This window comes from Carcharhinus amblyrhynchos, chromosome 11, assembly GCF_965287045.1.
Source record: "Carcharhinus amblyrhynchos chromosome 11, sCarAmb.v2.hapA, whole genome shotgun sequence".
NCBI classification, from domain to species: Eukaryota; Metazoa; Chordata; class Chondrichthyes; order Carcharhiniformes; family Carcharhinidae; genus Carcharhinus; species Carcharhinus amblyrhynchos.
The window spans coordinates 61,195,604-61,223,430 of NC_137334.1; the positions used below are offsets into that span (position 1 = coordinate 61,195,604).

The window sequence follows — 27,827 nt, forward strand, 5'->3', positions numbered from 1 at the left end:
GGGCGGGCCTGGAGGGCCCATGGAGCGGCGGGGGGACCCGGCTAAAAGCGCCCACGATTTCAAACGCCTGGTACCGAACAGCAAGGAGGTAAGGCAGGCGAGGTCGCGGTGTGATCCCGGTTAGCGTATGTACCGTGTGGAGTAACACCAGGCAATGTGTCCACACTGAGAACTAAATAAATCACAAACCAACACTACCCCAGGGAATGTGTTCACCCTGATCACTAAACCAGATCATAAACTAATACCAGGCAATGTGTCCACACTGAGAACTAAATAAATCACAAACCAACACTACCCCAGGGAATGTGTTCACCCTGATCACTAAACCAGATCATAAACTAATACCAGGGAATGTGTTCACCCTGATAACTAAATAAATCACAAACCAACACCACCCCGAGCAATGTGTTCATCCTGATAACTAAACCAGGTCACAACCCAGCACCAGAGAATGAGTTCATACTGATAACTAAACCAGATCATAAACCAATACTAGGGAATGTGTGCACATTGATAACTAAACCAGGTCACAAATCAAAACCAGGAGACGTGTTCACACTGATAACTAAACCAGGTCATGAACCAAAACCAGGAGATGTGTTCACACTGATGACTAAACCAGGAGATGTGTTCACACTGATGACTAAACCAACACCAGGGAATGTGTCAACACTGAGAACTAAACCAGATCAGAAACCAACACCACCCCAGGGAATGTGCCCACAGTGATAAGTAAACCTGGTCACAAACCAACACCAGGGAATATGTCTACATTGATAACTAAACCAGGTCACAAACCAACACCAGGAGATGTGTTCACACTAATAACTAAACCAGGTCACAAACCAATATCCTGGAATGTGGTCACATTGATAATTAAAGCAGATCACAAACCAACAACAAGTAATGTGTTCACACTGAGAACTAAACCAGACCATTCTAAGCTACACGAGGGAATGATGCATTTTTAAATTTATTTTAAAATTTATTTATTAGTGTAAAAAGTAGGTATTCTTTAACAGATAGTGATCCAAGCCAGGAATCAAATGCTGGTCCCTGGCGCTGTGAGGCAGCAATGCCATTGTGCCACTGTGCTGTCCACATTGCAGCAAGAAGCCTTATTGTGGAATCAATCCAATAATCCAACTCAGGGGAAAGATCAAAATGAAAGCAACGTTACTGCCAGTGCTGGAATCTTTTTAAAGTTTATTCTATTGGTGCCACACGTAGGCTTGCATTAACACTGCAACAGGTAGCATGATGGCAAGCACTGCTGCCTCACGTTGCCAGGGACCCAGGTTCGCTTCTCTGCTTGAGTCACTGTCTGTGCGGAGTCGGCATGTTCTCCTCATGTCTGCATAGGTTTCCTCCCGTCTTCTGGTTTCCTCCCAAAGTTTGAAAGAATTTGGCCTTGCTAAATTCTCCTTCTGTGAACCCAGACTGTGGCAACTAGGGGATTTTCACAGTAATTTCATTGCAGTGTTAATGTAAGCCTACTTACAACACTAATAAATAAACTTGAACTTAAAACAATGAAGTTACTGTGAAAACCTCCTATGAAACAAAGCAGAAATACTGGAAAATCTCAGCAGGTCTGGCAGCAGCTGCAAAGAGAGAATAGAACCAATGTTTTGAGTCTGGTGACAGGTCATTCTGCCTCTAAGCTCAACGGATGCTGCCAGACCAGCTGAGATTTTCCAGCAGTTTCTGTCAGGTAAAAGATTCACCGGTCTGATTGAAGAATTGGAGGAAAGTTCCGCAGGTATAAATAGAAAATGCTGGAAATGCTCAGCAGGTCTGGCAGCTTCAGTGGAGAGAGAAACAAGTATTATCTTTTTAGGTCAAGGACCTTGAATTGAAAATTGAGTTAACCTCTATTTCTCCCTCCCTCAATGTCACCTGACCAGCTGAGTATTTCCAGCATTTAGGGTTGCCAGCCCTCCTAGATGAAATTGAAGATTAATGTCCAGAACACTATTGTGTGCAGCCCAGGGGAAAAAAATCATACAATATTAATATATTAAATTGCTCTAAATCTTTCTCTTAACAAAATATTTTAAAAAATTAAAATGAGAGGAAAGTCTGTTTGGTTGACAGTCAAGCATCATCCAGTTGTATAACATATATTTTTTGCTTTCAAATTGATGTCAGAAGACAGCATGTCACAAGAATTGATGTGTTCAGTGACTAATGGCTGGAGTGTGGGGGTAATTCATGTGATGAAACCTCCAGAAGTTCTTTTCTGCACTACCAGCAGTTTTTGTTTTATTTCAGATTTTCAGTATCTGCAGTATTTTGTGTTTGTTTCAATATGCTACAGTTGACATGGTCAACATTAATTCCTCAAATAACACCAAAAACTTTCTCCTGTTCATGGATTCTAGCTGTGCAGAGAATTGTTGCCTGTTTCTCACATTACAATAATGTATATCTTTCTTAATTACCTGTAAAGTATTTTTGGACATCGTGAAAGGCTCAATATGACTCTTCCTTTCTTCCCACTGCCTCTATTGCAAACAGGGTTGACCTGAAAACCAGCCAGCAAATCACATTGAAATCAACCAAGTTCACGACAGAACTGGGCTGCAGATATCTTAGCATGTAGGATCTTCCAGTTTATCGGTTATTTAGCACTACTCACTGTTTGCAATGTAAATGCTCCAAGACAGTAAAACATACTTACCATAATCAGGCAAAGGGAGGCTCCCCCTGCCAGAATAAAAATATTAAAAGTAATTTCATGCATGATTTATTTTCAAAAAAAAGGGATAAATCTTTTCAACAGCAGTTTCTTCCCAAGCTTTCCTTATTATTTAATTCTAGGAGTGTCTCCTAACACCAGTTAAAAGACTTCAGTAACAACAGCTTATATTTATGTAGTAATAAGTAAAGTACCAAAATAAGAACATTATAAAGCAAAATATGATACCAAGTCACATAAAGAATTATTAGGTCTGATGACCAAAAGCTTGGTCAAAGAAGTAAGTTTTAAGGAGTATCTTAAAGGCAGAAAGCAAGTTGGAGAGCTGTAGTGGGGAGAATACCAGCCCAGGGAGCAGCCACCAATGGTAGAGTGATTAAAGTTGTAGATACTCAAGGGGCCAGAATTAGATGAGTGTGAATATATTGGAGTGTTGTGGCACTGAAGAAGATTACAGAGATAAGGGGGGGATGGGACCACGGAGGCACTTGAAAAGAAAGTTGAGAACTTAAAAATCAAGACATTGGGCCTGATTTTACCATTTGGAGTCTAAGGCCCGGATCCGGGTGTAATACATACCCAAGCCCAGAATCCTCTTTGCAGCACGCCCATACGCTTTTTGCCGGCTCTGGTCCGATTCATGCTGTGGGCAGGGCTTAGCACTGCCGGAACGATCGGAGCTCTGAACTGTGCATGTGCAGTTCGAAAAAAATTTGAAAAAGCGCGCCCAGGTTGGGAAAGAAGAAAAAAACAGAGAGCGGCTCTCTGACACAGATCATCCTTTGGTTGGCGGTGGGGGGGAGGAGGCAGGTCAGATGTATCTCTAGGGCGGGGGAGAGGGCTGATCATTGTCTTGTGGTGGGGGGGAGGAGGCAGGTCAGATGTTCTGCTGGAGGGGAGAGGGAGTGAGGCTAGATCGTTGTAGATGGGGGGGGGGGCAGGGCCCGATTGCTGACTGGTGGAGGGGGGCGGGGAGCAGATGGATCTCTGGTGTGGGGGAGTAGGGGGATCCGCTGCCACTCAGCTGGCGATTGGTGGCGGGGGAGGGAGGCAGGGGTGGCGATCGGTCTGGGTAGTGGGGGTGTTGATAAGGGGGACAGTAATGTGTGTGGGTAGCAGGGTGATAAGGGACATATACATCACTGTCCCCGTTATCCACTCCACACCACTACCCACACACATCACTATCCCCCTTATCCACCTCCCCGCTACCCACACATCACTGTTCCTCTTATCCAACCCCCGTTACCCACACACATCACTGTCTCCCTTATCCACTCCCCCAGTATCCACACATACCACATGTCCAGTCCGGGAGGAGGGATTCGTTCTTCTGGTGGGGAGAAGGGATCGTCCGCAGAGTGGCAGCAGACCCCCCTTGCCCCCCCTACCAGAGATTCATCTGCCCCCATGATCCCATCAGTGAGCAATCGCCCCCCCCCCCCAATCACTAAACAACGATCAGAGGATGCTCTGATCCGCCTCCTCCTCCTCCTCTCCCCCCTTCCTCCGAGATCCGTCTCCCTCCTCCCCCTCCCCCCCACCACACCACACCCCCTCCCCACCAGAGGATGATCTGGGTCAGAGAGCCTTTGCAGGCTCTGAAGCTGCTTCGGAGGTCCCTCTGCAAAATAAAAATCTGCTTTGGATTTTTATTTTGCAGGTCGCTTACAGTGCGGATCTGGAATGGACCAGAAGAAGGTAAAGTAAGTGTGGCCCGGTTAGAGCTCGCCAGGAGATGCCAATTGCTAGTCCCTCCTGGGTCAGGGTCCCGCGGCGCGATTAGGGGGTTAGCCTCCTAGCCCTAAGCTCCAGGTTCGAGTCCCACCCGACGGACTTGGGTGTCCAAGGAAGGTGCGTTGGCAATGGAGAAGATTCGCCAGGAGGTTGCCCGCTTTGGGGAGGGTATTAGCTACAAGGAGAGTTGTTACAGGGACCTGGGTTGGATGTCCGGCTTGGATCAATGTCTGTGGGAGTTTGCACATTCTCCCTGTGCTAGTGTGGATTTTCTCTGGGTGCTCAAGTTTCCTCCCACATCCCAAAAACGTGCTTTTTAGGCTGATTGGTGTCAATAAATTGTCCCTGAATTGGATCTCCCTTAATCTGGCGTACATAAAATTCCCTAAATTTGAACCCCCTTTATTGTGGAGTTCCACTAGAGGTAGACAAAAACGTCGATGAGCGACGAAAGACTTGTATAAGGCACTCAGAGTGTGTTAAAATGGGCGGCATGGGCTTGTAGAGCCGAAGGGCCTGTTTCCTGTGCTGTGCTGTTCTTTGTTCTTTGGAAAGTGGAATTTGGTGGGAGAGTAGGGTGTGCGGTTCATTAAATCGATTTAAATGCATGCAAATGCGTTTAAATCGTCGGGCCGTCCAGTTGGGGCATGGACTGGATCCGCGCCTGAATCAGATGTTGGTAAAGCCACAATCTGCTTGGATTCGGGTGCAGATCATGTTAAAGGCCTGACGCCCGAATTTACTGTGATTTCGGGCGCATTGGGAATATCGGGCCCGTTGTTTGAGCTGGAGACAATCTAGGTCAGTGAGCACATAGGTGATTGAGAAGCAGAACTTGGTGCAAGCAAGGATATGGGCTTCAGTGTTTCGGATTACATCAAATTTATGGAGGATACCAGCCTGGAATACATTGGAATAGTTAAGGACAAAGGCATCAAAGATCATCTCTGTACTGAATTTGAACTCAGATCTCAAAAGGATATATTTTAGTGATAATTAGGTAGCATATGATCAGGAGGACTATTGTGACAGCATATAAAATTAGCAAAATGCTATTGATGAAATATGAAACATTCGGATAATTTTGTATTGCTTAGGAAATTGATGCAGTGCAAATTACCTTAGAGAAACTGCGTGGTCTCTCCGAAGACGACAAAACAGAAAATGCCTTATTACGATCCAGAATAGATGAACAGTCGCAGCTCATCTGCATCCTAAAACAACGAGCTGATGAATCCTTATTGCGTTGCCAAACTTTGGAGACAATTAACACTGAGCTGGAGAACCAGCACAAGGCACTCAAGCGACAATTAGAGGGCCAACTAAAGCAGTCAGCTCAGCTGGAGGAGCGATTTATGGACCTAGCATTCAACCACCAAGAAATTATCAAATTCAAGGATGAGTACAAGAGTCAGAATGAAGAGCTCAGAAAGGAAAATGAAAAACTGCGGAGAGAGAATGCAAGTATTTTCTGTAAAACCCTAGAACAGAAGGATGACGAAATATTCAAGCTCTCCTGTGAGTTGGGAAAATGTTCAAAGCAGTGCAAGACACTGGAACAGGAATGCAAGTAAGCAATATGGATGATTTCAGAATATGAAATGTGTCAATAATTTAGCAAAACACAAATATTTAATCTGTCGTTATAACATTTTTAAAGTGAAATTGTACCACAGTGTTTCATGATTTAATCTAAATAATGACGGCACCAATTTGCAGAGCCAGGACACATGGTGCACTCATCTGTGGATGTGCCGGCGTTGGACTGGGGTAAACACAGTAAAAAGTCTGACAACACCAGGATTTAGTCCAACTGATTTATTTGATAGTAAACTCACAAGCTTTCGCGGTTTCCCTCTTCGTCAGGTGTATGGAGAGTTCTGGCCTCGGACAGAGCATTATATGCTTTATACGCTCTGTCTGAGGCCAGAACTCTCCATTCACCTGACGAAGAGGGAAACCTCGAAAGCTTGTGAGTTTACTATCAAATAAATCGGTTGGACTAAAACCTGGTGTTGTCAGACTTTTTACTGTGTGCACTCATCTGAACCATTGTCTTAAACTGCACAGTATTCATGATGTAAGCTCATCATGAGTATCATCAAGTATGCAGCCAATGTAACTTGCACTATTCATTAGCTGCACTCATTGTTTGGGAGGGACGAATATAGGACATTTCTGATGCCTTCAATGGCAATCAGTTCCTCTTTAGTTGAACTCTTGCAGGGCAGAAAGGACTTGTAAATTTAATATTGGCAGCAGAAAGCACCAAGAGATCACCAGGGCCCTGCCATGCTGTGTTGAAGGTCCTGGTGCAGGTAATGGACAGGAGGAGGAAGATACCCTTTTCACCCAAGCTCAGAAAGCCTTCCAGGCAACAACTCTGCAATCAGAGATTTCAAGGTAAGAAAACTGCTCTCTAGCTCTGTTTCCATCAACATTGTCGCCACTCACAATATGCCCTTCTCCCACCTTACTTTCCTCCAATCAGTACACCTCCTCATTCCTATTCCTATACCACTATTGTAAATCTCACTTCCTCACAAGATACAAACTGCTTATAATCCTTTATGCTCTGATAGTCTTGTGAGAGTGTGTCTGTCACTTACACAAGAAGGCTTTTTAAAATTTTGAACTGGAAGCTGTCACTAGAAGAGACCTAGTCCATATGTAATTCTTCTCCCCAGCTCCCATGGAAAGTGTGCTGACCATCATACAGAGACAGTCGTGGCAATGACTAACACTCATGGAGGAGATGTTATGCAGGGTTATTTCACACATTGGCCATGATTTTCTGCACTCGCCCACAATGGGTATCATGCTGAGCAGGAGTGATAACTATTGAAGATGAAAAACATCAGTTTTACATCAGCAGGAAAACAGTGCCCTAACGTCCGCTCTGGATTTCAATAGAGGAATGTGTTTCCCGGCGCACAATGTCAGGCAGCTCATTTGCATACCTTTAAATGTTATGAATACTTATTTTAAAACCTGCTTGCCGGTATCATCTCCCCATGCTGGATGAAAAGATAACATAAGCATCTAATTCAGCCAATGTGTTTCATAACGGTACATAAACAATCTGCACCTAGCAACCAACACTTTGCTTGCTACTTTGAGGGTTATTTGTCTGCCTTTCATTATTCAACGCTCATGGCACCTTGATTGTGCATCAGGCTTCACAGGCAGCACCACCTCATCCTTAGAGGGTTATCCCTGACAAGGCTGTACCGACTGGATCAGCTGTAAGGCAGGGGTATTCTGGAAGGGCCAGAGGGCAAGGTCTTCACTGGAATAGGGGTGAAAGTTGTCAAAGGTTGTGGAAGGGACTAGGGGACAAGTCTCCACTGGAAAAGGAAAACTCTCCAATGGTTGGGTCATAAATGACACAAAGGAAGATGCTTGTGGTTGTTGGAGGTTGATCATCTTAGCTCCAAGAAATTAGCAGGAATTCCTCAGGATAGTTCTCTGGGCCCAACCGTCTTGAGCTTCTTCATCAATGACCTTCCTTGCACCATGGAGTCAGAAGTGGGGATATTCGCTGATGATTGTGCAATGTTCAGTCTCATTCACGACTAATTGCATTTTAAAGTAGTCCATGTCCAAATGTAGCAAGACCTGGACAATACCCAGGCTTGGACTGATAAGTGGCAAGCAGTATTTGCGCCACACAAGTACTAAGCAATGCCATCTCCAACAGGAGAGATCGTAACCATCACCCCTTCAAATTCAATGCCATTACCATTGCAGAATCTTCCACGATCAACATTCTGGAGGTTACTATTGACCGGAAACTGAACTGGACTAGCCATATAAATACAATGGCTACAAGAGCAGGTCTGACTCACCATAATCTGTCAACAATATACAAGGCACATGTTAGGAGTGTAATAGAATACTCTCCATTTGCCTGGATGAGTACAGCTCCAACAACACTCAAGAAGCTTGACACCATCCTGGACAAAGCAACTCACTTGATTGGCACTCCATCCACAAACATTCACTCCCTCCCTCGCTGATGCATAGTGGCAGCAGTGTGTACCGTCTATAAGATGCACTTCAGGAACTCAACAGCACCTTCCAAACCCACAACCCGTACCACTATATGCACAAGAGTAGCTGTGCAGGCAAATATCAACACCTGTACGTTACTACTTACCATCCTGACTTGGAAATATCTCACCTTTCCTTCACTGTTGCTGTGTCAAAATCCTGGAACTCCCTCCATCACTTCTAGGGCGCGTATTGACAAATATATGAATAGAATGAAAGTAGATATATATATAATGTCCCTGGAAGAGTAGGAGGTTTAACTTCAGATGGGCAGCATGATCGGTGCAGGCTTGGAGGGCCAAAGGGTCTGTCCCTGTGCCGTATATTGTTTTGTCCCTTGTTCTAATAGCACTGTGGGTTACCAACACCATATGGACTGCAGTGGTTCATGAAGGGAGCTCATCGCCACCTTCTCAAGGGCATTTAGGGATAGACAATAAATGCTGGTCTAGCCAATCATGCCCACATCCTATGCACAAATAAAGATATGTAGAACGGTTTACCAATATGAGTTTCAAGCTGTTGCCAATACATAGATTCATGATTATCGTAGTTGAATGGATGCCCTTGATGGTTTTCTCCTGCCTGAAAAGATTATTATTACCGGAATGGTGGCACAGAGGTTAGCATTGCTGTCTTACAGTGTCAGAGACCCAGGTTCAGTTCCGGCCTTGGACCTTGTGTGGAGTTTGCAGATTCTCCCAGTGTCTGCATGGGTTTCCTCTGGGTATTCTAGTTTCCTCCCACAGTCCAAAAATGTGTGGGTTAGGTGAATTAGCCTTGGCAAATTGCTCCTTAGTATCAGGAGATTAACGGGGTGAATACATGGGGCTACAGCGATAAGACCTGGTGGGATTGTTGTCGGTGCAGGCTCAATGGGCTGAATGGCCTCCTTCTACACTGTAGGGATTCTGAATTCTGGTTACGTTTTTGACTAGTTCACTGAAAGCTATTGACTGTATTTGTTGCTCCTATATTTCAGTCAAATAACACAGAATTCACAGAGAAAAGAACGTGAGTTTTTAGAGAAGCAAACAGCCGCAGAGAAGTTTTATCTGAATGAAGTTCAATCACTAAAGGCAAAGCTGAAAGAATCAGAAGATCGTTGTAATGGTACGTATTCAAAGACATAAACAATAAGAGTGTTATAAGTAATTTCGATTGATCAAAGTAAGTTTGAGTGGAACACAATGACAGAGATATTTATAGAACATTTAAGAAATTAATTAAATGGTAATAAATGTCTCATGTGACCTTGTATTTGCCACATGTTCCTTAATATTAAAACCATCTGAATAGCTTTTGTGAGCAATGCTCGTGCACCATTATAACTTTGGATAACCACCTAAAATAATATAATTCATACAGTTTTATGTTGAATTGAACAAATAGTTTTAATATTTCTGTTACTGTCAAAACAGACTTTCTTATACTTTGTCATTGAGACTACACAGTTAGAAACAGTATACTGGCAGTAGCTAACTACATATCAAGGTGAAAATGTGACTTGGTAGATTGACAAGTACCCTTTCTAAATCTGACAACTGGAATATTTTAAGTGGCTGAACAGAGGCAGAAAGAATCAGCAGAAACCAAAAATCGTCAAGAAACAGAACTCCAACACAAATTGAATGAACTATCCCAAGAGAATGAAGAACTTCTGAAACTTTCCATGCAGCGAGGGAAAGTTATACAGGTTGGTTAAGTTGGAATATACAAAAGAAACTCAAATTAAGAACAGAAAAAAATGACATATATAATTCTGAGTCAAATCCTTGTATATGAGAAACAGCTTAAACTGTTTAAAATTAAAAACTAATTACGCAATTATTTATGTGCTGTCGTGTAGAATTGCCCTTGCGGAGGACGCACTTTTTAATAAGATGGTCCTATCAAACTCTGCAACTCTCCTTTTCATGCTCAAAAGTTATAACCTGATGAATCAGCAACAGAAAATGCCTTCCTACTGTCCTTTGTTCCAGTTAACAGAAGTTTTTTCTGTCTCAACACTCTTCATCAAGGTATCCCTATCTCTTCACAACAGCATTGCTTATTTTACTCTCTTGTGATTCCCTGGGCAAGCTTTTTTTGATGTAGCGATGCCAGCGTTGAACTGGGATAAACACAGTAAGGAGTCTCACAACACCAGCTTAAAGTCCAACAAGTTTATTTGGTAGCAAACACCACAAGCTTTTTTTCCCTAAAAATAGGTGTCATAATGGGATATCTCATTTTCTCTCTCTCTTGAATTCCATCATCTGGGTGCCTAAGGTGATTTCTTTCCTACTTCCTTTCATCTCAACAAATTATTTTTTTCCTCCTCTGGCAAAAAGACATTGTACTTTTACTTTTTCCCTATTTCCTGGGTGTTCTGCAGTTCACTCATCAGAGATGAAATCAGGCTCATGTACATAGTTTTGATCACATAATAACTCTGAAATCTTTTCTAGCTGAGCCACACCATTTCAGATGTTCTTGGCCTTGGATATGAAATTATGTGCAGTTTGGAAGAGGTTCTTGCTGATCTGGAGAGATATGTGGATACAACATGGAGCTTTTAATTATCATTAGTAGAATCTAATTTCTGCATTATTGTGACTTTTTGAAATATAGGAGAAACAAAAGGATATTCAGCAACTTGAGGAGAAATTAAAGATGACAGAGAAAGCAAAAAAAGATGCAGAAGAAAGGTAAGGAAACAGAAATAAAGTAGTGTGAGATCTAACACTGATTGATTTCTAAACAATTCAAGCAATTTTACACAGATTTACAGACTTTCAGTTTAGTCATACCTGTATTATGCATTCGTAGAAGCATGCACTGATAAATCATTTGATATTATCTATCTATCAGTCTGCAACAATACAGACTAAATGGCATTTCCTCTTAATCTTCCAAGGAGAACAACCCCAGCTTTTCCAGTCTCTTCACATAACTGAAGACCTTCACCTTGCATACCACCCTAGAAAATCTCTCCTGCACCTAAGGCCTTGACACCATTCTGAAAGTGTAGTGTCCAGAATTTAAATGTAAAACTTCAGCTGAGAGTGAAAGTGTTTTATTAAAGTCCCATTTTTCAATTTTGCTATCAATTCTATTATGTGGCACTTTATGAAACACAATTTTAAAGTCTATCTACACATCATTAACTGTGCTATGCTCACCGATCCTCTTTGTTCATTCATCAAACTTCCCCACCCCCCCCAAAACCCAATGGCCACCTAAATGCCACCCCCCTCTCCTCTATACCCACTCACCCAGTACCAACTATGTACAAGACGCTTGAGCCTTATAATAAAATTGGCACTTGTTCAAATTCATAAAACACTCAAAATGACAGTCTTTCAAAAACTGCTTTTAAAATCCATAATTTGATTAAATGATCATAAAGCTGGCAAAATAAAGAAAGTCACTCAAAAATTACAATCCTATTAAGTGGTCAAGAAACTGTCAATTTACCATTTTCAGCAATTGGGGCAGAAATCCTGGAATTGAGTGTCACCTGCCATTTTTATAGCCCACCAAAGCAAGTTGGCTCTGAGTCAAGAGGGGAACACCAGGCCCATAAAATCTATTTTTCATTCCACAGATGCTATATGACTTGCTGATATTTCCAGCATTTTCTATTTTTTTTCAGATTGTCAGCATCTGCATTATTTTGCTTTTGCATTAGTTCTGAAACAGTTGGCCAACATTAAGTGTTTTGGAGAAAGTACTCAATTTGGACATATTGGGCCCGATTTTACCAATCGGAAGCTAAAGGCCGGATCCGGATGTAAAACGGATCCGAGCCCGGAATCCCCGTTCCAGCGCGCCCAAACGCTTCTTGCCAACTCCAGTCTGGTCTGTGCTGTGAGCGGGGCTTAGCGCTGCTGGAACGATCGGATCTCTGAATTGCACATGCGCAGTTTGAAAAAAATCTTAAACAGCACACCTGGGTGCGAGAAACAAAACCAACAGGGAGGAATGGGGATGTGGGGGGGAGGATGAGCCACAATCGGATACCCTCTGGGAGGCAGGCGCCCCCGGCAGACCCCCCCCTCACCTGGCTGGATCAGACCCCCCCTGGGAGGCAAGCCCCCCTGGCAGAGCACACCCCCCCACCTACCCCGATTGCTGCTCTCCCTCCACCATCCTTCTGACTTGCACTAGTTGATGTGGAGATGCAGGCGTTGGACTGGGGTAAGCACAGTAAGAAGTCTCACAACACCAGGTTAAAGTCCTGTTTAACCTGGACTTTAACCTGGTGTTGTGTGACTTCTTACTGCACTCATTGGACAGCTTGCAGCACCTTCCTGGCCTTCCGCTGGCGTCTGCCAGGCTCAGATGGATCTCTGGTTGGGGGTGGGGGACGGTGGAGGATGGGGTTGGGGGGGAGGATGGACTTGGGAGAATCTCCACCCCCCCCACCAGAGATCAATCTCAGCCCGCCCCCCCTCCTCTGGCAGACCAGCAGAAGGTCAGGACGGTGCTGCAGGATGTTCAACGAATGCAGTAAGAAGCCTCACAACATCAGGTTAAAGTCCAACAGGACTTTAACCTGGTGTTGTGAGACTTCTTACTGTGCTTACCCCAATCTAACGCCGGCATCTCCACTTCAACGAGTGCAAGTCAGACAGATGGTGGAGGGAGAGCAGCAATCGAGGTAGATTGGGGGGTGTGCTCTACCGAGGGGGTCCTGCCTCCCAGGCGGGGTCTGATCGCGGTGGGGGGCCTGCCTGCTGGGGGCGGGGGGGCGGTGGTGGTGGTATCTGATCACGGGGGCAATGTGGGGGGCTGCCTCCCAGGGGGGTCTGTGAAGGCTGTTCGAGGAGGATGAGCTTCGGAGGTTCCCCTGCAGAATAGGAATCCCCTTCGGATTTTTATTCTGCAGGTTGATAACAACACAGATCCGGAACGGATCCAAAGACGGTAAAGTGAGGTTTGGCAGTAGAGTTGGGTGCATGGTTCATTAAATCGATTTAAATGCACGCTAATGCATTTAAATTGTCAGGCCGCCCGATGGATGTCAGTAAAGGCGTGATCTGCTTGGTTTCGGGTGCGGATCGCGTTACAGGCCCGACGCCCGAATTTACCGCAATGGGCGTGAATCTTTGGTAAAATCAGGCCCATTGGGGCAGTACCACTTGACTGAATCCTGTCTACAAACTGCTGGAAGATTACAATCTTTCCCCTATGCACACATTCTTTTAGAGATTCTCACATACTCCGCCTTTTCCGACATATCAAAAAAAAAGTCAATTTATTTAATTCATTTCAAACATTCAGATAAACTAAAGAGAATTCAACAACTTGAGAAATTAAGATGAAGAGAAAAAGCAAGGATGAAAAAGTTAAGAAAAGAACTGGAAAAGAAAACCTATTAATTGTGAAGTCTAACAATGGATTAATTAAAGATTTTTAGAATTTAATATTTTTATCGCCAATTTTTATTCTAATGCAATCCTTCCCATTTGCTGTGAATAAAATTAAAGCAAAATAAGAAACTTGAAGAGGTTAATGACTATGCCTGCAATTACTAGCATTAAACATAGTTGCTATATACATCATTTTCAGAATGCGTGTTCACTAAATCTCATCACCAATTGTACAATTTCCACAAACTGATTAAGCTCGACAAGACAAGCAAAAACTTAAAGGTTTCTGTCCCCTCTTTTGTCTAAAGATACTATTCAGCCATGCAATTATTTTAGTAGCAGTTGCTCATTCATCACACAATTGCATGTATAAAAAACTATTGTTAAGCTTTATCATGAGACACTTCTTCGAATGATTGCTGTCAAATTGTTTGGGAAGAAATAGTTGTATTTCTGTTAAACAATTCATTCAATAGATCCTTTATATTTCAGATTTCAATATGAATCTGCAGTGGTAAATGCAAATGTCAAAGTCAAGGAGTTACAGCAGCAGTGTCACAAATCTCAACAGGGTTATGCTGACTTGGAAAGGGTAATAAAATAAATTCTGGCTATAAATCTAATTAACCCTTCCTCTTATTTTTATTACTTGTGCTATTGTATATTGTACATTATTCTTGAAAGATTTGAACTTGCTACTCAAGAGACGTATGAATAATACTCAGAATAATCATTTTAATCTCTAAGAATTACACAAGAGTAACTAATCTACTATTTAAAACAGAAATGTGTCTGTCCTTCGTTTCTAATTTATCATCCAAGCTGTAAGTCATAATGTCATAAAGCTTTTGAATGTGAATTGAAAATGCTTTTATGTAAGTCATACCACCCTGAATGATATTGTCCCTTTCAGCTATCCCCTCTCATTCCTTGACAGCAAGAAAACCGTTAGCCAGAGATTTGCAAGACAGTCCTGACTCATTCCTTAGATATTTTGCCAGCCTCAGCAATTCTGCATCTCTGTTCTATCTCAAGTCTAAATCAGTACTGAGTAGTACCAGATTACACAACAGTGTCTACTGCATCCAGTTTAGAAAATCATAATGGCTGCACTATGTACTATGGGCGAAGTTAAACAGGTTAAAGCCATCTGTACTAATCATGGTCTCACCGCAGGAACATAATTTTGGTTACAGATAAGAATCCTGCATCTTTTCACTCTTCTGACAAAACCTAGGATGTAGGTGTGCATGTGCTGAAATCTGGAATGAAGGAAGAACTCTAGATTTATGCCTATTTAAATATTTCTCATTATGGTGTATTGTACAAATTTTCATTACATACTGCAAAACCATCGATGCTATCTCTTTCTGAATGTAAGCAGCTTATTACAAAATTTCTCAAAAATTATTTGCTAACCTCTTGTTTCAATAGGAATTTGAAGCTTTCAAAAAGCACAGCAATGACCTGCTAACCAAAGAAAAGGAATTGAATGCCAAACTACGTCATCTGATTGACTAATGCTAGATATAACCATTAATGTATTTTACTTACTTTGTATTTTGCAATAGATTGATCCTTGGTTGCAAATAAAAGGATCATTTTAATGAACTACTTTTGAAATAATTTATCTTTCCCATGCAGTTATTGATGACAGATGAAATATTTTTTGTAGCAAGCTTCTGTTTTTCCTGTGCTTGTGCTGAAATTGAACAATGCTACTAACTAATGATGCAGTGAATGTTTTAAGTCTTTTCAGTTGGAAAGCAAGCTTTCTCATTTGGAAGAGAAAGTGAAATATATTTGCCTTTTCATCGTAGATTCTATTGATTAGAGAGAAAGCATCCTAATTGCTGTTTTGTTTTAAATTATATTCTTTCAGGGCCAGGGTTTTTTGTGCTATGCATCTACAGTTTCATTGTGAGGTATCAGTTGTATGTAAACAGATCTGTAATGCAAACTATTTGGTATGAATTCACTCTGCCTGGGCTTTATCTGCAATAAAATATTTTTCTTAAACTGGAAAATCACAACCACTAAGCATATACTTCTGTGGAGAACCAGAAAAGTTTCAGTTTTGAAGTAGGGTCCATGTTGTGTTCCCGCAAGTTGGCAGCAGTGTTACTGGGGTGGGTAAATTGCATTCTTTTTGATCACTGCACATTAATACTAGCTAGAAGATTCAGTTGAGGCAATATGGGAAGGGTAAAACCATGGATGGATTAGAAAATTGAGAAATTTTAAAATCACACATTTCCAATTTGACAATGTGGGTCAGCAAACATGGGTAATAATGAATAGGAGTTGGTATGAATTATATGAGAAGTACGAGCTCCACTTTGCGGGTTACAAAATATTGTTCAGTTATTGTTTCACGACTATTCAGAGGTGCAACAGGTCTATACCAGCATGTTGCACCTCAAGCATTTTGGAATGCAGCTGATGGGTTTTGAAATAGAGCAGCTTTGAAAAAAATTATCAGCCCACTGCATTAATGTTGAAAGTAATAGTCCATTCATAGAAGTATGTAGAAACATGTCATGATCATGGCTGATCATCAAATTCAATACCCTGATTCTTCCCCTCCTCCCCATATCACTTTGGCCCCAATAGCTATAACAAATTCCTTCTCAAAATCACATTTTGGCCTCAACTACATTGTGGTAGAGAATTCCAGATTCATCAGTCTCTGGAAACAGAAATTTCTCATCTCAGTATTAGAAGGTTTAACCCTTATCCTCAAACTGACCCCCCCCCTCCTCCCAGTTCTGGACTCCACCATTGGGAATATGCTTTCTGAATCTACCCTTAGAGTTTTAGAAGTTTGAGATCCCCCCCCCACCTCACTCTTCTGAACTCCATGTATATAACCAATGACCTCCCTCCCAGAGATCAGCCTGGTAAGCCTACACTGTACTCCACTCTATAGCAAGAACAGATTTCCTCAAATAAGGATACCAAAATTGCATACAACTACCATTTGCTTTACTGCTTGCTGTACCTGTGCATTTACTTTCAGCAACAGATGCATGAAGATACCAAGGTCTTGAATATCCACCCCCTCAACTTACACATTCAAATAACAAACTGCCTTATTTTTGCTACTTAAGTGGATAATGTCACATTTATCCACTTCCCTGCTAGTGGGACAGAACATGCCTAGGAATGGTTTGAATCTCAAGACATTGGGTGCAAGGCATAGTTCAGTACATCCACATCCAGGTTGTTGCAACAGACTTTGCAGGGTTGATATGGCAGAGATTGCCTTTGTTAATTCCAGTATTTATGATATTCCCAAGCAGTCCATCTGGTTTTATTTTGATAAACTATTGCTACAGACCTGGACAGCAGCACAACAGCTAGCACTGCTGCCTCTCAGTGCCAGGAATCAAGGTTCATTACCATGTGTGAGAGTTTGCACATTCTCCCCATGTCTGTGGGCTTCTTCTAGATGCTCCAGTTTCTTCCCACTCTCCAAAGTGGTGCAGGTTAGGTGGATTCACTGTTAAATTGCTCTTTAGTGTCAGGGGATTAGCAGGGTAAATATGTGGGGGCTGGGTAGTATCATGGTCAGTGCAGACTCAAACCCAAATGGCTTCTTTCTGCACTGTAGGGTTTCTGTATAGTTCAAAAATGTTAGTCCCTAAATACACCAGCCAGCCTAAATTTCTTAGTTATAGAAATAGAGGCCCAATTCATTCTCCCCTCACCATCCCTCTGACCTGCAGAATCCTAAACCTCTCAGACAAGTTTATCAGCATGCAGACTCTTCAACCTGTCCTGAATCACAATATTTAGCCAGGGCTTCTCAAACACTGGCTTCCTTATGACAAGAGCTCAAGCAAAGTTTAATTCTTAACTGGATTAGGTGTGAGACTGTTGCACAAGAAAAATCAAAAGACTTAAAACTTAAACTCCAATATTAGCCTCTTGAAATGTTAGGTGTTACATGCTTCCCATGTGTTTATTAGCTTCACATTAATACCAACTTTCTCTGAATGATGTCTGGTGGCTAAAATCAGAAGCTGCAGTGCACTTTAACTAGTGAGAACATGCATTTGGAAAAGTTATTCCAAAACCTCTTTAGATAGAAACTTCAAGTTTCAAGATGCCCATGTTAGAAGCAATCAATTCTTGCCTAATCATAATCAAATTGTTAGTACCAAATAAAGCCAAAACATTTGGTTACTTAGCCAGGAGTAGTTTTGGAATTAGCTTCTGCCAAAAACAGGAGGAAACACTACTGCTAGAGGGCAAGGTAATTAATTCAACCACAGTCTGAAGTTCAAAAAGTTCTATTCCAGATATCATCCTACACTAGCTGTATTTGAAGATTTGTGTGGAGAATATACTCTATCCAAATGCTTTGTACTTGTATGCATTTGTATTGCTTATGCACTTCACTACCTTTGTTCTACATTAATTGTTGATGGTAATTTTCATGATGTGCCATCAACTGCATTCTAAATATCTGGTGCTATATGCAGGCATAGACCTCTAGACAATATAACTGAATATTCTGTAACCAACTACAGTGTTTATCTCTGCTGCTCATAATTCATACCAACTCCCATTCACCACTCCACATTTAACTATTTTAAAATTTCTCAATTTTCAAAATCTTCATCTTTCCACATTTACAAGCTCCTCTAGGCCCTTGGACCTCTACACACCCAGTTTTGATCTCAAGAATCTGATTCTAAAATCACTTCACCATTAACATCCATAACTTCAGCTGTTTAGACACCAAGTTTACATTCCTCAGAAAACCTCAAGATATTCCTCAAAAATATTCTAAAAATATTGCTTTATGCACTGGACAGATCTCAAACTACAAGTACAGCTCAAAGTTTATGCCCCTGAAATTATAAATTAGCTAACCACTAAACTGATATACTTGGCCATACTTGTTGAAACCAATCCATCTCTTCCACAATAAAATTCATGCTTATTGAATTTAACACCTGTTGTCAGATTTATTTTGTTATGTGATGCAGTTATACAAAGATTCAATATTGGTCACTGATACTTCCTCCAGGACATGTTTTGTATTCTAGATTCAGACAATTTATTTTTCACTTTCTGAAGTAGAAACATTAAATAACATTTTGTCATGACAATACATCGAAGGTATTTCATACAAGTTACAATACAGATGTTACGAGTGCTCTTCAGCCAACTTCTGAGCCTTAGCAACTGCTTCTTCAATAGGACCAACCATGTAAAAGGACTGTTCAGGCAAGTGGTCATATTCACCTACAGGAAAAAAATGCAGATAATTGAGAAAAAGCTGAATAGCTACAATGCATTTAGCATATTCTTTAACTATTTGATAACCTGAAAATATTTAAAAAACCATACACAAGGGGGGGGAAAACAAAAGAGTACAATAACTTGCCTTGAAGGATCATTTGAAATCCTTTGATGGTCTCCTTGAGGGGCACCAATTTTCCAAGATGACCAGTAAACACTTCAGCAACCTGGAAAGGCTGGGATAGGAAACGCTGGATCTTACGAGCACGGGCCACAGTCAGTCTGTCTTCTTCTGACAGTTCATCCATACCCAGGATGGCAATAATATCCTGCAAAGACTTGTAATCCTAAAGGGGGAAAATAATAAGACCAAGAAAAACAGTTCTATCACTGTTAGTCATAATGAAAAAGTCAACTGAAAAACTGAAATCAGACTCAAGATGAAAGTTACTGCAGACTAGTTTATTTTCTACAAAAGTTAGAACATTCCAAAAGATAACCATTAAATATGGTAAGTGTTTAAGTCATGATCATGTTGAACGAGTTGATGACTTTTCTTCTGAATTATCTGTCTATGGCTCAACTTTCAGCTAACTAGTATTGTGCCATTGCAAAAAGCATTGACATTACAGGGTAAAGATAATATCACCTATTTTAAAGGTGCAGTTAAGAAAATTTATTGGACATAGTGGAAAATTCTAAGGTCAGATATATTGTTGGTGAAAATCAAATAGCCACAAATGGAAACAGTCAAACAGAATAGCTTAATACAAAAACAAAAAGCATGCAAACCTGTAGGATCTTCTGTACACCACGAGCAACATCATAGTGCTCCTGCCCTACAATGTTGGGGTCCATAATACGTGAAGTGGAATCTAGCGGGTCAACAGCTGGATATATACCCAATTCTGCAATTGCACGTGACAGTACAGTTGTGGCATCCAAGTGAGCAAAGGTAGTAGCAGGTGCAGGGTCAGTCAAATCATCTGCTGGCACATAAATAGCCTAAAACAAATGAATTATCCTTCAGTACAAGGCTGAAATATGTAAACAATCTAATGATTCAATATTTCATCACATTGAGGAATACTGCATCATATTCAGGCAATGAAGTTGCAAAAAAAGTGTTAGTTTTAATTACCTGTACAGATGTGATTGATCCTTTCTTTGTGGTGGTGATTCGCTCTTGCATGGTACCCATGTCAGTGGCCAGGGTTGGCTGATAACCTACTGCAGAAGGAATACGGCCAAGCAGGGCAGATACCTAAAAAGGGAAAGATTATAGGAAATTAGTGCAAAATTTGTCCAAAACACAAATTTTATGACACTATTAATGCAATTGATGCACCTCAAAACATTAATAGAAACAAGTTTACCTCTGAACCAGCCTGTGTGAACCTGAAAATGTTGTCAATGAACAGCAACACATCTTGTCCTTCTTGATCACGGAAGTATTCAGCAACAGTTAATCCAGTCAGTGCCACTCTAGCACGGGCACCAGGTGGTTCATTCATCTGACCATATACCAAGGCTACCTAAAAAGGAGAGTAAAATAAAATCAGAGGACATTGTTACTTATACCTAAATCATCCAAAAATATTCAGAGCCAAAATGTAGTGGTCATTCAGTACTTGATACAGAATTGTACAACAAAAAAGGCCCTTGTTCCATACTTAATCAAACACCACATGCACATATCCTTCCATACCTATCTTTCTCATGACTTCATTTTCTTAAAATGTATAAGCTCTTCAACTCCACATGGCAGCCATTTCTCCTGAATTCATAAATAACCTCAACTACTTAGAACACTTCATTTTGGACTCAGATGGCAGCAGTTACTGTTTATATCACTATTTAAATATCTAAAATCTCAATGCACAAAAGGACACAACCCATTCCTGACCCATTTAGCTCTGAGTAAATCAATAGAAACAAGTTTACCTTTTGAGTAACTGACCTATTACAATTCCTCCACCTTTTCCCAATAGTCCTGAAAATGTTTCTTTTTCATATTTTGATCCATTCCAGTGGGATGAAATGAGATGATTGAATTGCCCTCACTACAAGCAATGCATTCCAGATCCTATCATTATGCAAAAAATTCTGTCCAAAGTGATTTGTGTACACCTATCAATTCTTAAACTTCTGCTTAAATGGGGCAAACAGTCCCAATTGTTCCTCATCCCTACAGCCACTCATGAATCTCGTGCCTCATATCCTCAGTGTATTGCCAAGAACTGAATAGAATACTCCAGTTGAGTCAGAAGCAATGTTTTAAACAAGATATAGTATATATGAGTCTATTTATACAGCCCAGGGTTCAGTACACTTTAACCACTAGTTGCACAATGCACCACAGCCATCCAAAAAAAATCACAGTAGTTATGATCTAAATTGTTCAACTAAATGAATAGTTCAGAAAAATGTAAAGTGCATTTGTGTACATTTTCACTGTTCTGTTGACAAATTAAAACTATACAACATTCACTTTTACCTTGGAGGTTGCATCTTTCAAATTGATGACACCAGATTCAATCATTTCATGGTACAAATCATTGCCCTCACGGGTGCGTTCTCCTACTCCAGCAAACACAGAGTAGCCACCATGGGCCTTGGCAACATTGTTAATAAGCTCCATGATAAGTACGGTCTTACCGACACCAGCACCACCAAAGAGACCTAAACAGACAAGCAGCAAGCTTTAGCTTGATTTGTATCAAAATGTAAGCCTGAGAAATTTGCTTGGAGTTGCTCTTTTTAAATTAATTCAATTTTAATCAAGTCCAATGTAAAACATTGGTTTGAATCTATATAGCCAGTTCAGAATCCACACATTTAGATTAATACTCTTCAACTGCACTTGCCATTGCAATGTAAAACTGCACAATACAAATAAGCCAACATTTCAGTTACACATGGTTTGTGCAAGCTTTACAACTAATCTTAAAAGGCAATAATCTTACATAATGTACTTGGCTCAGTGATGTAAACTTGCAATTCAATTTATTCTTTGTCCTGACAACTGTCCCCCCCCCCGCAAATATTGTACTTAACAGCAAGACATTTATTTTAAAAATGGTTTTATAGAACTAAATGGCTTAAAATACAACATCTTGATCAATATTAAATAAATAATTCAGGTTTAGTTTCCTGTCATACTTACCAATTTTGCCACCTTTGGCATAAGGAGCCAACAGATCTACAACTTTGATGCCTGTCACCAAGATCTCTTGCTCAACACTCATCTCCACAAATTCAGGAGCTTCAGCATGAATTGCAGCAAATCTAAAGTGCAAATGAAATTACATGCATTTGAATCAAGAACAGCATATAAAGTATGACAAAAATCACACTAGTGAGAACCAATTTAAGCTGGCAGAATTAACTGGACCAATTTGACGTTCTCTCATTTGTTTTAATTTCTAGTTGCAATTTTTGTAGACAATTGTCATTTATATTCCAGATCTAGATTTCAGTTTAAAGTACAGTCAGCTATTGGTGAGGAATTATGGCTGGAAGTGGGACTGAAATAACATTCAAGGTGCTGTACATAGTTGTGTTCTTTTGTTAGTAGCAATTTTCATTTCCCATTCTCATATGTAACCACTGTACAAATAACAGTCCACACAAAAGTTGCGGCCTGCACTCGACCAGAATTCTTTTGTAGACTTCCTCCCATACAAATCAGTTTGCTCAATACTGTTAAAAGCATTCAGGTCATCCAAATGGCCTCGGAAAATTTTTAGACATGCTTTCACCTGCAATAGTATGATGGAACTGATCCCCAACACAACTTGATATTAGTGCATTTGGAATCAGAATCAGGTTTCATCTCAAGTTACATAATCATGCAAAGTGACATTATAGCTGCAATCACTAGAAAAAAAGTTAAAAACCTAGCAATCCCAAGTATGATCACTAGTTATGAGGAACAAAATAAAGTATCAGGCTAAGTACACACTTCTCAATAAATGTACACAAATCAAACCTACACTGTACAGTACAAAATTAGGTAAGAAATAAATCAAAGAATTGGCTTTCCAAAACCAGGCAATTGGGAATTCTGATTGTTTAATCAAACCTGCTTCAGTAGCTTGAATTTAACATTAAGATCAATCCAGAACTCAAAACAGGAATAGGTCATTCAGCCTCAAGCCTATTCCACCAGTGAGAAGATGACTGATCTGTGGCCTAGCACAATACACCTGCCTTTGGCCCAAAACATCTTTGATTACCTAAAATTTATCCATCACAGATAAAATTCATTTGTTCAATTGTATAAAACTATTTCAAATTCCCACATGCTTTGATTATTCAGTGGCACAGCCAAAATAATTAACGCAATATTATCTTCAATTAAATATGAACCCAGTGATAAAACCAATGAGAATACAAGTCTAGAATGCCCAATGTTCAATTTGAAATTATATGCTCTAATTAACAATCTAATATCAACCAGGATGAATGGATAGAATTAGAAAACCTCAATTTCTCTAATAAATATCCAGTGATCAGAGATGGAAAATGCACAACAGGTGTCTGTTAAAGTCAGTTATGGATTAACTGGGTGGTTCTCTTAATGGGAATCATCGAACACCATTTGTTTTCTATAGTCATTTATCTAGCCACATACATGCCATACTGGGAAAATGAATAGCTAATACTTGTCACTCAAATCTAGAACCTAAGTTTTTAAATAGTATTATACTTACTGTTTGGTGCTGATTGGTCCTCTTTCATCAATGGGCATACCAATGACATTCATGATTCTGCCAAGTGTTTCTGGTCCAACTGGAATCCTGATAGGAGCGCCTGTGTCCAGAACTTCTTGCCCACGCACCAACCCTTCAGTACCATCCATTGCAATTGTACGTACTGTGCTTTCACCTATACAAATTTAAGTTTTATATTCAGTCCTAACTGAAGGGAAAGGCATAAATCTAATTCTTGACGTTTCTCAGATAGTAGTTTGTCTACAGACATTTCAGAAGAACGAAAGTCTTTTTTGATGTCTCATCATTGAATTCACACCTGAAAATCAAGTCAAAATTGAACTGCACTCACCAAGATGCTGGGCAACCTCCAGTACCAGCCTGCTCTCACGACCTGTCACATCCAGAGCATTCAGGATCGGAGGGAGCCCTTCATCAAACTGGACATCCACAACAGCACCAATGACTGCAACAATTCGCCCTTTTGCCATACCTGCCTTGGCAGAAGGATTTGCTTGAGCAACATAGTTTCGCCCTACAATGCAAAGTTAAATATACAGATCAAGTTTGAATCAAGCTCAATTATATATTCTAGTAGTAATTAGAAACAACATTCAGATTATCAACCATAGATAATGAAATCTTAACAAGCTTGAGTATTAGTTTCAACTTAAAAATGGTATGCATTTTCAATGTAAAAGCACAAAACTAAACTTTAGAATGGCTACAATTGCATTAAGGAATCAGAGCTGAATGACCAGCTGGCACATACCATCACATCACAATCCCTCCACTTGAGTGCACTTACTAACAGGACAACCTCAACCCCAGGAGTAAAGCTTCCCCATGATCAATTGTACCAATTCCAGTTTTGGAGCAGTAACTTCAAAGCAATGCTGTGAATTTCATTCAAGCTTCTTAAGACTGAAAACAACTTTTGTCCTGTAGGCTTCTGTCACTAGTACTTGACTGACTATCAGCAAAAAGGCTTCAACTCCAGTCCAGGACTTGATTTGAATCCAAGACTGGAAGGGCAATCAGTATCCTAACATTGCATCTTGAGATTTCAATTGGCAATACATTAATAGACAAAGATTTGGAATGTAAAATTGAGTTCAAGAGCATTTGAAAAAGGGTTGATTAGCAACCCAATGAAGATTTGTAAAGAGGTAGGTCATGTCTAACAAATCTGATTGAATTTTGAATAGACAGGAATGTCCATGCATGTAGTTTTTGTGGACTTCCAGAAGGCACTATACAAAGTTCCACAAGAGAGCTAACCAAAAACTAAATAGAATCGAAGGCAAAAATTGCCTGTTGCAGGGCCTTTTTAAAAATTGGTAAAAAGGGAATTATGGATATGAAAGGTAAGACTAGGTTATTCTATAATCAAGACTTTAATTATTCATAATATTTGTTGAGAAAATTGACACCATCAGATAGATTTCAATGCAACCTAGTGCAGCAACATCTATTTTGGACCAAAAAGGATAATTCTGCATTTTTCTTAAATGGTGAACTGTAGCACTCAAGAGATTCAGGGGATCTACGCAAATAGATCAGAATGTAGTAGCCAGGAACAGATATTACAGGCTCATGAATATCAAATAAGGAAGCCAGGAAATGAAGGCGTGCAATTTCTTACAGTTGAACACCACCTTGGTTAGAACACTTTGCAAACACTGAACAATTACAGGCACATATCTCAGAAGATATGTTGGCCTTGGATGGATTGCAGTGCAGATTTACCACGTTACCAGGGCTCCAACAGCTAGATTTTGAGCAACAGTACAAGGCTTTCATTCCAATGGAATATGGAGGTGGAAGGGGTATTTGTTTGCAGTTTTAAGGATTTTGAAAAGAATAGGAGGAAGCTAAGACAAGAATGTTTAACATCAAAATCAGAGTCAGATCATTATGTATGAAAATACTTATCCCAAAGGGTACAGGAAACATGGAATTCTCACAAAAGTGACAGCACAGTTCATTTCAAATGAGAAATTTTTTAGTAAAATTCAAAGATATACAACCAAAACTTATTGACATTGGGATACTGATCAGCCATATTATTGATGGAACAAGCTCAAGATAATTGACCCATTTATGTTCCAAACTTGCTCATGTAAGTCTCCAGTGAATAAACCCATTAATGCACTAGCTTCAGTTGTTTAAACATCTAAAGTACCTGTGCAACTTAGTGCTAACCAGACACAACAAATTATCCCTAAGTGTGGCTATTTTGGCCAAATGCAACCCACTTTAACCAAGATCTCAAATTTGTCTGAAAACTTTGCAGTCTTCTTTCAAGCGATTCAAAGACTGGCATGAAATCTCAAACAAAAAGCAGCTTCTTGGTTTTTGTCCCACAAAGAGGTATATTTGCTTTTACAATGATAGACCGATAGACCAAGAGGGATACCCATTCAGTCCACGGTACCCAATACCAAATTAATTCCCAAATTTAAAATAGTTGAAGGGCATATACATCCGCTGTACAGATAATAGATGATTCCTGTCACTCTAATTGCAAGAGACCTGCCATTTACAGGTAACATTTGGTCGACATTGTTGAATAAGTAACCTGCAGCCCGAATGTGCAATAGTGTTAAGAAACAGTGCCAACGCTTGAGAAGAGCTGCTATCAACTCTCAAGGTGAAGCTGAAGGACATCGAAGCAGCCGAAATCGGGTTAGAAAAAATGTAAACAGGCGAGTCTTAACAGGGCGAGCATAAAAGCGGCGACTAGAGTGGGATTATTGTCTTCCACACGCCCGGCTAAAGCCCCTGAAGTGGGTGGAAAGGAAGCAGCGGCTCCAGTTGACTAGGCCCCAAGCCTGCGGCTCCAGGACGGTAAAGGTCAAAGCGAGCACGGCTCCCAAACCGGCGGAACCGCCCACGTTGCTTCTCCTCCGCCCGGCTCATCAATTTTACCCAGCGGCTTCAGAGACCGTGCGATGGTCGCAGGGCTCAGACCTGCCGTGGGGGCAGGAACTCGGGTAAGGACATTTCCAGGCCTCCGCCCGGAGGTTTCAGCACTCGGCGCCACGGGGGGAAACTCGGCGCCAGCGGGAACATCCCAAAGCCAAGCAGCCCGATCTGGGATACCTACGTGAATAGAGGGCACCGGCTGTGCCCGTTACTGGGGGCAGGGGGTTGACGACAGGCCGGAGCGCCTGCACCACGCCCCGGCCACACCGCCCAACTGCTCCCAACATGGCGACCAGAGAAGTGGACAAGGACAAGCCGTGAGCTGCCGTCTTATATATAGACAACGGCGGCGCTAGTGCGCATGTCAACAAACGGCGCAGACTGTATTGTGGGACATGTAGTCCGTTTGACGGAAAGCTTCACAGAGACTGTTGGAAAGTGAACTACAACTCCCACAATGCATCTCGCTTACAGTTGGTTTGCTCTTGGGGGCTGCTTGCAGGTTAAACTTCATACAGGGGTGAGTGAGCATGTCGAAAAGCAATGCAACCATTTTATGTTTTAGTTAATACAACAACAACACTTCTAGACTCAGTAGAAGTTGTTTCAATTTATATTTAGAAGATCCTGAGTTTAAGCACCAGTTCGCCAGCATTTCTGTATCAGCCTTCGGATTTGATAAGATGTTAAAATCAAGGCCCTATCCATCCTCTCAATGTGGACTATAGTCGAATCCCATTGTACTATGCAAGAAACAATACAGAAAATATTTATTCTCAAGGTCTTGCGCGCATTTAATCTCAACCAATACCAGAAAGAGTTACAAAAACAAAGTATTGCAGAAATAAGAAAAGAAAATGTTGGAAATAGTTAAAAAAGTTCAGGTCACCACCTCTACTTCTGTTTTTCTTGCTGGTTCTTTTTTCTCCTTTCATCTATATTCCTTCATTTTACATTTGGACAGCTATTATCCAGTCATTCACACCTCACTTGGACACTTGCTTAAAAGTAAAATGTGGGTGAAGAAGTAATAGTGACAAAAAAAGTAAGTTTCTCTGCATGTGCCGCCAGACCTATTAA

The 27,827-nt window shown here is 40.9% G+C and overlaps 2 protein-coding genes across 2 annotated transcripts; one reads left to right on the forward strand and one right to left on the reverse strand.

Moving 5' to 3' along the window:
• The first annotated feature begins 1 nt into the window (after position 1).
• Positions 2-15,878, forward strand: LOC145350183 (coiled-coil domain-containing protein 89). Its single transcript, XM_080199233.1, has 7 exons — positions 2-88; positions 5,539-6,011; positions 9,477-9,607; positions 10,054-10,190; positions 11,108-11,184; positions 14,344-14,443; positions 15,286-15,878. Exons 1-7 carry the CDS (start codon positions 20-22, stop codon positions 15,370-15,372), a joined length of 1,074 nt encoding a protein of 357 aa, XP_080055359.1. The 5' UTR covers positions 2-19; the 3' UTR covers positions 15,373-15,878.
• A 2,921-nt stretch (positions 15,879-18,799) lies between these two features.
• Positions 18,800-27,064, reverse strand: atp5f1b (ATP synthase F1 subunit beta). The gene is made up of 10 exons (XM_080199232.1): positions 26,929-27,064; positions 24,172-24,354; positions 23,820-23,994; positions 22,271-22,392; positions 21,602-21,786; positions 20,481-20,639; positions 20,246-20,368; positions 19,897-20,109; positions 19,250-19,451; positions 18,800-19,107 (listed from the first exon to the last, which is right to left on the reverse strand). The coding sequence occupies exons 1-10, from the start codon at positions 27,032-27,034 to the stop codon at positions 19,010-19,012; spliced, it is 1,566 nt and encodes a 521-aa protein (XP_080055358.1). The 5' UTR covers positions 27,035-27,064; the 3' UTR covers positions 18,800-19,009.
• Positions 27,065-27,827: the final 763 nt, after the last annotated feature.